The sequence below is a fragment of the Pelecanus crispus genome, chromosome 26 (genome assembly GCF_030463565.1).
Source record: "Pelecanus crispus isolate bPelCri1 chromosome 26, bPelCri1.pri, whole genome shotgun sequence".
Lineage (NCBI taxonomy): Eukaryota > Metazoa > Chordata > Aves > Pelecaniformes > Pelecanidae > Pelecanus > Pelecanus crispus.
In genome coordinates, this window is record NC_134668.1 from 1,771,817 (window position 1) to 1,782,000 (window position 10,184).

The window sequence follows — 10,184 nt, forward strand, 5'->3', positions numbered from 1 at the left end:
ATGGGGCAGCGAGTGCAGGCGTGGGGCGGCTCCCCCCTCCCCAGGCAGGGTCCAGCCGCCCCCCTCTGCCCCCCCATCCCCGGGGGAGGAAGCGATTTGGCTGCGGTGACCGGGGCGGGGAGAAATGGGTGCAGAGCAAAGCGACGGGTGCGGCCCCCCTGCTCCCGGGGGTCCCATGCAGGGGCAGGGGAGGGGGCAGGCCAAGCCCGGGTACCTTCCCCTTCTTCCTGGGGTCTAGGGTGGGGGGGGGGACACTGCTAAAACTGTCCCCCTCCCCTCCATTCCCTGGCCCACGGGTCTTTGGCGGGGAGGCACCCTGTGTTTTTGGCAGCTGCCCTGCGGGGAATGAGCTGGCCTGCGATGCGGGGGCCAGGCGGGGAAACTGAGGCAGGGAGGCGGCCATGTGCCTGGCCCCAGGAGCTGGGGGGGGGTCCTGGGGCATCCTGGCCGCCGGCCCCCCCCCCCCACCCCTGTGCTTATGGCTGAAGATTTGCCCGGGGGGCCGGGCGCGAGGAAGCTGCCAGTGCGGAGGAGATTCCCCGAGAGAGGGAGATTGTCTGAGCACCCCCAGCGCGGGGCTGGGGCGAGGTGGGGAGCGCCCAGGGTTTGGGGGGGGGGGGCCCGGTTCCCAGCCGTGTGTGTGTGTCCCCCCTCCCCACCCCTAATAGCTGTCCTTGGCCCAGGGCCGGCTGCGCTGCCAGTTCCTGTCGTGGTTGCGCTCGGTTTGGCGATCCGGCGTGCCGGGGCCCTGCAGCCCGCTGTTGTGGTGCCGGTGGGGTTGGTAGAGATCGGGGTAGGGGTCCGCGTACTCCTCTTCCTCCAGGTGCCGGGAGCTACGCTGGGACGCGGCCCCCCAGGGCTGGGGCGAGGTCTCCCCGGCCTCGTCCGATGGCATCAAGCTGTCGTGCTCCAGCGGCGAGTGCTCCCCCCGCTCTCCCAGCAGCTGCTGGCTCTGCCGGTAGGGACAGGGCTGCGGGGACGGCGCGGGGGGGCTGCGTCTGTCCCCCAAAACCCCGGTCCGTGCACCCCCCGTGCCGGCTGCGTGCAGGGAGAGGGGGTCCGGGGGTGCGGGGAGGGGGGTACCTGCAGGCCTGGGAGGCCGGTGGGCGAGGGCACGGCGTGGGGGGCGTGCGGGGGGTGGTGCGTGGCACGCCAGTACACCTCCAGGTACTCGGCCAAGTGCTCGCAGGCGTCTTCCAGCTGGTTCTCATCCAGGATCACGTCGAAGAGCTCCTGGGGAGGGGGGACACGAGAGGGGTCAGGGGGGTGGTTTGCGTTCAAAAAACGGGTAGATTTTGGGTTTAGTAGGCACGGTGGTGTGGGGTTGATGGTTGGGCTGATGATCTTAGAGATCCTTTCCAACCGTAGTGATTCCCACTTTTTACTTTCATTAAAAAATAATCCAGCCGCCGAGCCAGGAAACACGAAATTAATTATTCCTCTACCCTTAATTGCTTTAGACTTGGTAGTGTTCAGTTTAACGGTTGGACTGGATGATCTTAAAGAGCTTTTCCAACCTCCACGATTCGATGGTTCTATGATTGCCGGGCACCCCCCGGGGCGGGGGGACCTGCCGGCTCACCGGGGGACACTGCACCAGCTTGTCGGCCGCCATCATCTGCACGTTGAGGTGCTTCACCTGGGACTTGCCGCGGGACTTGATGAGCCGCTGCAGGACCTGGGGAGGGGAGAGGGGGGGTAACGGCACCGTGGGGGGCGGCGGGGACCCCCCCCCGAGCTGCGGTCACCCCGCACCTTGGGCGAGGACACTTTGACGTAGACGATGATGGGCGCCAGCGAGGTCTTGGCCAGCTGGGCGGGGTGGTTGATGGTGTCGGCATCCAGCACCACCAGCTGCAGGGACTTGGCCAGCTCGAAGATGCGCTCGATCTCGCTCTGCACCTCGGCTGAGAGGGGGGGGATGAGGAGGGGCCGTGTTGGGTTTGGCTGGTCCCTGGGGGGGGTCCCCACACCCCAGGGCGAGCCCGGCCCCTCACCGATGCTGGAGCGGGTGGTGGAGCGCTCCAGGATGGCCTGCTTGCCCAGGTTGTTGAGGATGGAGCGCTTGGCCAGGGAGAGGTCAGCCGTGATGTGGGTGATGGAGATCCTGGGGGGGGGGGGGCAGAGGGATGGCGGTGGGGACCTGGGTACCCCCCACCCCGGGCCCTGGCGGGGTCCTGGGGAGGGTCTCACCTGCCGTCGAATCTGTGCTTGAGGAAGTCGAAGAGGGCTTTCTGCATCATGTCGGTGACCTGCCGGCAGCACCGCCAGCCCGGTGAGCCCGCGGCGAGCCCGCGGCAGATGGCACCGGCAGGGAGGTGGCAGCCACCCGGCGCCCTGCCAGCAGCCCTCGGCCCCGCCATCTGCCCGCCACCGGCACGGGACGGGCAGGGAGGGGCCAAGGGGTGCGGCCCCCCGCCATGGGGGCACAGCGGGTGTCCCCCCCCAACCCCGCGGTCCCCCTGTACCTCGTATCCTTTCAGCGAGGGCCCCACCAGCACCACGGGCCGCATGGAGGGGACCACGTCGTAGGGCGGGATGTGCTGTGTCTGCAGGGGGGGGACATGGGGACACCTCAGCGCCCTGCGCTCCCACCCCCAGGGAGAAAGGAAGGGGGCAAGGAGCCTATTCCAGGGCACCCCAGCATCCCGGAGCCCCCCCCCAGCCCCAAAACTGGGGGTGGGGGGGTGTCTGTGCCCCCACCCGTGCTCAGCCCTGCTTGCAGCCCCCTCCCTATGTCCCCCTGCCCGGGGCACAGCGCTGCCCTGGGGACTCACCTGCTTCTGCTTCTGCTTGGCTTGGGGAGAGGAGAGAAGAGACAGAGGTTGGTGACAGCGAAGGGGGACCCCCCTGGGGACCCTCCTGGGACCCCCCCGGACCAGGACCTGCCCTTACCTAAGGAGGGGGGAGGCGATCGCCGGTTCCCACTGTCGCCGAGGCCTGGGGCATTGCCAGCTCTCCTGGGGGAGGAGGGGGGTGAGCGAGCTTTGGGGGGGCCGGGGGGGTTGGGGGGGGTCGGGGGCCAGTCCCTACCTGGCTTTCTGCTCCTGCTTGAGCCTCATGGCTTCCAGGCGCTGGGGGCTGGGGATGAAGGCGATGTCCCCCCCCTCCTTCACTAGGCGCCCGATCCACCAGTCATTGCTGTATTTCTGGGGGAGTGCAGGGCAGGGGTGAGGCTGGGGGGGGGTTCTGGCCCTGTGTGTCCCCCCCAGCACCCCAACTCACCTCCTTGATGTGCAGGAAATCTTTGGCTTCGAAGTTGATGGCGGCTCCCTGCACCGGGCACTCCTCGTCCAGCGCCCCGCAGTAGCTGACATTGGTGCGCACGGCAAAGGCGACCGGCTTGTGCTGGGGGGGGGGTCGTCAGCACCCCCAGGCCCTGCCAGCACCCCCAGGGCAGTGCCATGGGTGTCCCCCCACCCACCCAGCCCAGTACCTTGGCCCTCTCGAGCTGCTGCTGGGCCTGGCTCTCCACCTCGCGCCGGGCACCCTCGCGGTCCTCGTCCAGGGACACGTCGGAGTCCAGGGACGGGCGGCTGGTGTAGGAGTCGGCCGAGCCCTGGGGGGACGGGGCTGAGTGCCGGGGGGCTGCGGGGACCCCCACAAAGCGGGACCAGCCCGAGGAGGGGACTCCGCTGACCCCCAGCCCCTTCCGGCTTTCGGTGGGGGTCCATGGCGGCATCAAGCAAACGTGGGTGGCATCGCCCAGCATGGCTGCCCTGGAGTGCAGCCCCCGCGTCCTGGGGGGAGCCGTGGGGGGAGCCCCCGCAGCTCTGGGCAGTGCCGTGCTGGGGGCAGGGGTCCCCGTCCTCCCGGGGAATTGGGCCTGCCGCAGCCACCCCCCCACCCTAGGGTGCCCGGTGGGTGCTCGGCGCAGCCCCCCCCACCCCGCCGGTAATTACCCGTCGCCTGCTGCGCCCGGAACAGGCGCAGAAGCTGCGGTGAAATATTTATAGGGCCCTGGATGGGGCTGAGCCCCCCCCCGAGGCCCCCAGGCTGAGCTCAGCGCTGCTGCCCAGCACCGCCCCCCCCCCCACCCCCTCCCGCACCCCCCCACCTCGCTCACATCGGGGGGGCCTGGGCCCCCCCACCCCAACGCCGGCAATATGGTTTCCCGGCATGGCCCCCCCCCCGCCCCCCAAAATGGCCTCCCCAGCACGGCCCCCCCCCAGCATCGTCACTGCTCCCCCCCCCAGCGAGCATCCCCCGCCCCAGTATCCCCAGTACGGCCCCCCCCCAGTACAGCGTCTCCAGCACCCCCCGCCCCCCAGCACGCCACCCCCCATGCAGCCCCCAGCCCGGAGCATCGCCCCCCCCCCCGGGGGCCCCGGCCATGGGGGTCGGGGGTCCCCCCCTCCCGATCCCGGCGTGGGGGGGGGGGACGGCGACACCGAGCCCGGCGGCGCGGAACAAAGAGCTGGGGGGCGCCGAGCCCCTGCACCGGGCACGGCCAAACCCCCCCCCCCCGCCCCGGCGCAGCCCCCGGGGCGCAATCGGGGCACCCCCCACTCACCGACGGCGCCCCCCCCCCCCCGGCACGGCCCCCCCCCGCCCCGCCGGTACCGGGGCCGGTACCTCGTTGAGCAGGAAGGTAGCGCTGGAGTCAGAAAACGACATAGACGGGGCGAGCCGAGCCCCCCCCGCCCCCGCCGGCGCCCGGCTCCGCCACCGGCACCGGCTCCGGTTCCGGCTGCGGCTCGGGCTCCGGCTGGCCCTGCCCGCTCCGCCGCCGCCCCTCCCCGCCCCTCCCCGCCCCCGCCTCCCGCCGCTCCCCCCGGGGCGCACGGAGCCGCCCCCGCCGGCTCAGCCTGGGGGGGGGGTTGGGGTTGGGGGGTCGCGGTTCCCCCTTCCCAGGGCTGCCGGGGGGGGCTCCGGTTCCTCTCCGGTGGGACCCCCGGGGGGGCTGCGCTGGCAGCCGGGGATCCCGAGCGGCGCCGGTGCGGTGCACCGGGACAGGGCCCCGGGGCAGCTCCCGGGGGAGAGCGGGGGAGTTTGCAAAGAGGGCGCGGAGGTGGGGGGGGGGGGCCCGGGGCGGAGGGGCCGTGCAGCCCCCCCGGAGCCCGCGGCCGGGGGCTCCCGGGGCGGCGGCGGGGGGGGGTCCCCGTGGGTACCTCCATGCTCCGGTGCGGCGGCCCCCGTCCTGCCCCGAGCCGGTAGCAGCCCCGTCTGCGGGGCGAGCCCTGCGGCGGGGCCGGAGCCGCTCCCGCCCCCCCGCCGCGCCCCCCCCGCCCCCGAGGAGGGGGGCAGCGGCGGGCCCCGGGGGACCGGCCCGGCCCGCCCCGTTACCGCGCAGCGGTGGGACCGGCCCGGGACGGTTCGGACCCGGGGGCTGCGGGGCAGCGCTCGGTGGGGCGGGGGGCTCCGGGCAGCGCAGCGGGACCGGCCGCGGGCACCGGGCCCGAGCACCGGGCACCGGCCCCGGTACCGGGCAGCGCGGCGGGGCCGGGCCGGGCCCTCTCCGAGGTGCTGAAGGGGCCGCGTCGGGTGCGGGGCCGGGGCGGGGGGCGTCCCCGGGGGTACCGAGGGGGGCAGGTGCTGCCCTGGGAGGGAACCGGGGTGCTCGGGCCGCTCGGCGCCCGCCGGGGCCGCCCCTACCGGAACCCCCCGCCCTCCCCGGGGCCGCCCCGGTGCCCGTTCCCCCGCCGGCGGCCGGGCTGGGGTGAACCGGAGCAGGCGGGCGGGGGGCTGCGGGGGGGTCCATGCGTGCCCCCCCCCCCCCCCCCCCCGCCCCGGGCAGCGCGGGGAGGCGGCGGCCCGGTGCGGGCTGATGGAACGGGCGGGGCGGCACAGCGGACCCCCCGCCCTCCCCGTTCCCCCTCCGGTGCCTCAGTTTCCCCGGAGCCGCCCCCCCCCGACACCCCCCCCGCCGCGCCGCAGTGCCGGTGCCCGCCGGCCCGGCCCGGCCCTGACGCAGCACTCGCTATTTTTAGCCGCGGGGAGCGGCTGTTGCGATGCTACCGGCGCCCGGTACCGGCGCCCAGCCCCGCTCCCGGGGGAGCGGCGGGGTGGGGGCGGCCGCCGGGATCCCCCCGGTGCGGAGGTTGGGGAGGGGGAGCTCGGCCGCTTCCCCCCCACCCCCTCCCCTTCCCCGGTCCGTGCCTTAATGCGGAGCCGCAGCGCGGGGGGGGCCGGGGCTGGCGGGGCTGCCCCGCCCCGGTGCCGGTGCCGGTGCCGGTGCCGGTGCCGGCCCGCTCACCTGCCTGCGGAGGATGCTGGAGGTGGTGTCGGACGAGGTGCTGCCGTCCGAGCGCTTGAAGCGGCTCTTGCGCTTCGGGAGCCTCCGGGGGCTCTGCGGGGGGGAGCGGCGGGGCCGGCCGGTGAGCACCGGGAAGCACCGGGAGGCGCTGCCCCGCCGCTCAGCTGCCACCGGCGGCCCCCCCCCTCCTCCCCTCCCCGTGCTGCGGGCAGAACCGAACCGGGCCGCACCGGGCTCCGCGGCGGCCGGGAGGGCCCCGGCCCGCTCACCTGGAAGGAGCCGGGAGCGGCGGGCTGCGCCGGGGCGGACATACCCGGCGGCGGCCACCGGAGCCCCCGGGATCCCGGCGGGGCCGCCCCGCACCGGACCGCGGCACTCCGCCGGGAAGGGCCGCGCCGCCGCCGCCGCCACTGCCGAGCTCCGCATCACACGGGGCCGCCGGGGCGTCCCGGCCGTCCCCGCCCCCGCCTGCCCGCCCCCGCGCCCATCCCCGTGGCGTCCGGTCCGCGCCCCCGCAGCCGGGCAGCCACCGGGGGGGCACCGGGGACAGACCCTCCCCGCAACCCGCGGCGCTGCGGGCACCGTCCGGGCGGGAGCGGGAAAGAGGAGCCCCGGGGGCCGCCGCCTCCGTGCCCACGCGTGTTCGGGGATGCGGGAGCCCCGAGCCACGCTGCCCGCGTCCCACCGGGACGGGTCCCGCGGCCGCCGTGCCCCCCCCGGGGGTAGCTGCCCCCCCCCCGGGGGGTATCTGCCCCCATCTACCCCCGCGTGGGGCAGGCGGGGCCCGCACACTCGCCCCACGCCCCGCGTCCTCCCCGTGCCCACGGGGGCGGCCGGACCCGGCCCAGCGCCGCGGTGCTGCGGCATCACTGCACCGCCCGGCCGGAGCGATGGGCGGGGGGCTGCGGCGGCCGCGGGGGAGAGGGGCGGCGGGGTGCGCAGGGGCCGGCCCACGGAGCCCCGGTAGGGCCACGGGCCGGCCCACGGAGCCCCACCAGGGTCAGGGGCCGGCCCACGGAGCCCCAGCACGGGCAGGATCCGGCCCACGGAGCCCCGGTAGGGCCAGGGTCCGGCCCACGGAGCCCCACCAGGGTCAAGGGCCAGCCCACGGAGCCCCGGTAGGGCCACGGTCTGGCCCACGGAGCCCCAACACGGGCAGGATCCGGCCCACGGAGCCCCGGTAGGGCCACGGGCCGGCCCACGGAGCCCCACCAGGGTCAGGGTCCTGCCCACGGAGCCCCAGCACGGGCAGGATCCGGCCCACGGAGCCTTGGTAGGGTCAGGATCTGGCCCACGGAGCCTGACCCGGGTCAGTGTCTGGCCCACGGAGCCCCGGCAGGACCAGGGTCCGGCCCACGGAGCCCTGGCGTGGGCAGGGTCCGGCCCACGGAGCCCCGGCGTGGGCAGGCCCGGGCCCGGGGCCGGGCGAGGCACAGGCAGGGCCGGTGAGGGTGTGCGGGACCCCCCCCGGTGCCCCCCGAGGTGCCCCCGGCCCGGCCCCACGCCGGGCTCCGGTGCCCGCCCCCCCCCCCCCCCGCGCGGCGGGACTTCCGCGTGGGGCCGCAGGGACACGGGCCCGGCGGCGGCTGCTAATTAATGATTAATCAGCGCTCCCCGGGGCCCGCCGCTGCTGCGGGGGGGGCTGCGGGGGCCGGCGCCGCCGCTGCGGGGGTTGGGGGGGGAGCCCGGCCACGGGTGGGGGGTGTCGGGGCCTGACCCACGCACACTCGTGGGGTCGGGGCATGGGGGGCCAGGCGGGGACCCCAGTGAGGCGGGGGCCTGGGGCTGCCTGGGCATGGGGTGCTGATGGGGGGGGGCGTGCAAAAGGGGGGTGTGCAAGGGGGGGTGCAAGGGGTGTCTGTCCAAGGGGGGGTGCATGCAAGGGGGCTGTGTGTGCAAGGGGGGTGTGTGCAAGGGGGTGTGTGCAAGGGGTGTCCGTTCAAGGGGGGGTGCATGCAAGGGGGTGTGTGTGTGCAAGGTGTGCGTGTGTGCAAGGGGGTGTGTGCAAGGGGTGCAGGTGTGCAAAGGGGGGTGCAAGGGGGTGTGTGCAAGGGGTGTCTGTTCAAGGGGAGGGTGCATGCAAGGAGGGTGTGTGTGTGCAAGGGGGTGGTGTGTGCAAAGGTGTGTGTGCAAAGGGGGGTGTATGCAAGGGGGATGCGTGCAAAGGGGTTTGTGTGCAAGGGGGGGTGTATGTGTGCAAGGGTGTGTGTGTGCAAGGCACGTGTGTGTGTGCAAAGCACGTGTGTGCAAGAGGGGGTGCGTGCAAGGGTGCGTGTGCAAGGACTTTGTGTGCAAGGCTGTGTGCACAAAGCATACGTGTGTGCATGGATGTGTGCAAGGCTGCGCGTGCACATGTGTGCAAAATAGCTGCGTGCGTGTGTAAGGCTGCGTGTGCACGCGTGCGTGTGCATGCCGGGGGTGCCTGAGGGCTCTGGAGGTGCGTGTGTGCGGGGCGCACACGCACCGGGGCCTATGCATGTGCGTGCAACAGAGCTACACGCGTGTGCAAGGGGGTGCGCCCGTGCAAGGGGGTGCGTGGGTGGGCGTGCAAGGGGGGGGGCACGGCTGAGGGGGGGGGGCGCAGGCCTGTGTGTGCGGGTGCGTGTGCAAGGGGCACGCTCGGTGGGGTGGGGTGCGGGTGCAGACACGGGGGGTGCACGGGGGGGTGCTGCGCGCGCTGGGGGGCCCGGTTGCGCGTGTCCCCGTTGTCCCCGCCATGTCCGGTGCAGCGCGGCGGTGCGTGTGTGGCGTGTGTGTGTGTGTGTGCGCGCAGCCCCGGGGGGGGACCGGTCCGCCCCTGCCCGCGCGCGCGCCCGCCGCCCCCGCACACCACCCGCACCTCCCCCGCCGCACCGGGCCGTACCGGGCCGTACCGGGCCGCCGCCGCCGCCGCCGCTGCTGCGCCTTTAAGACCGCCGGCCGGGAGCGCCCGGGAGCGGATCCGGGCGCGGGGGGGGGGGGGTTGGGGGGGGGGGGGGCGGGCAGCGGCCGGGGTTGGGCCGGGGCTGCAACCGGGACCGCGACCGGAGCCGCCACCGCCGCCGCCACCGGGGGTCCGGCCTGGGCGCGGGATGGGGCGGCGGGGGGCGCGGCGCGGCCGCCGTGTAGGAGCAGGCGGCGGCGGGGCCGTGCCGGGGCGCGGGGCCCCGCGGGCGGCGGCGGCGCCGGAGGCGGAGGTGAGCGGAGCGGAGCCGGGCGCGGCGGGGGGTGGGGGGGGACCGGGGCGGTGGCGGGGAACCGGGAGCGGGACCGGGGCGCTGCGCGGGGTCCGGTGCTGCGGCGGCGTGGGGGGGGGGGGGGGGGGGGCGGGCGGACGGACAGACGGACACACACACACCGGGCTGGGCCCCGGGGCGGCGGGAGCGGGGCGGCCCCCCCCCGGTGCTTTGGGAGCTGCCCGGTGAGGCGGGGGGGGGGGGGGGTGGGCTGCCGGTGCGGCGGGGCTGCCCGGGGCGGGAGGGCGCTGGCGGGGCCGGGGTGAAGGGGCCGGGCTCGGCGGGGCTCCCCGCGGGCCGTGCCCGGAGCAGGCAGGGAGGCGGCCGGGGCCGGCCCTTCCCGGGCGGCCGTTCCCCACCGACACTCGCCCCGGGGCTGGAACCGGTTGCCACGTCCCCCTTTTGGTCCCCGGTACCCCGGGGCCGCGGTGCCCGGTGCAGCCCGTTGGCCGCCGTTCAAGACAAACAGGGCCGGGACGCCCGGGACGGTTCCAGCTTTGCTGCAGGTCGTTGCGCCGGGGAGGACGGGCTCGGGGCGGCCTCGGCAGGGCTGGCACCGGGACACCGGGCACCGGGACGCCGGGCGTTCCCGCTGGGGCTATGGGGCTGGCGGGGAGAGCTGGGGCTTGGGGTCTGCATCCCCCGGGGTGGGACATCGGGGTCCCGCGCCGCCTGTCCCTGCCAGGCGGGACAAACCTCGTCACCCCCGTGGGCACCGGCACGCGGCGGCGGGGTGGGGGACGGAGCGCTGACCCCCTCCCGGCGCCCGCAGC

The 10,184-nt window shown here is 75.6% G+C and overlaps 1 protein-coding gene across 2 annotated transcripts; it reads right to left on the reverse strand.

Moving 5' to 3' along the window:
* Positions 1 to 661: 661 nt before the first annotated feature.
* Positions 662 to 6,670, reverse strand: CACNB3 (calcium voltage-gated channel auxiliary subunit beta 3). 2 transcript variants are annotated; one of them, XM_075724860.1, is made up of 14 exons: positions 6,466 to 6,670; positions 6,197 to 6,289; positions 3,437 to 3,559; positions 3,226 to 3,348; positions 3,034 to 3,149; positions 2,896 to 2,960; positions 2,778 to 2,797; positions 2,469 to 2,549; positions 2,194 to 2,252; positions 1,998 to 2,107; positions 1,756 to 1,907; positions 1,583 to 1,678; positions 1,084 to 1,233; positions 662 to 952 (listed from the first exon to the last, which is right to left on the reverse strand). In XM_075724860.1, exons 1-14 carry the CDS (start codon positions 6,505 to 6,507, stop codon positions 662 to 664), a joined length of 1,521 nt encoding a protein of 506 aa, XP_075580975.1. In that variant the 5' UTR covers positions 6,508 to 6,670. The 2 variants fall into 2 exon arrangements, with proteins under 2 accessions (XP_075580975.1, XP_075580974.1); XM_075724859.1 differs by lacking the exons at positions 6,197 to 6,289; positions 6,466 to 6,670 and adding an exon at positions 4,576 to 4,617.
* Positions 6,671 to 10,184: the final 3,514 nt, after the last annotated feature.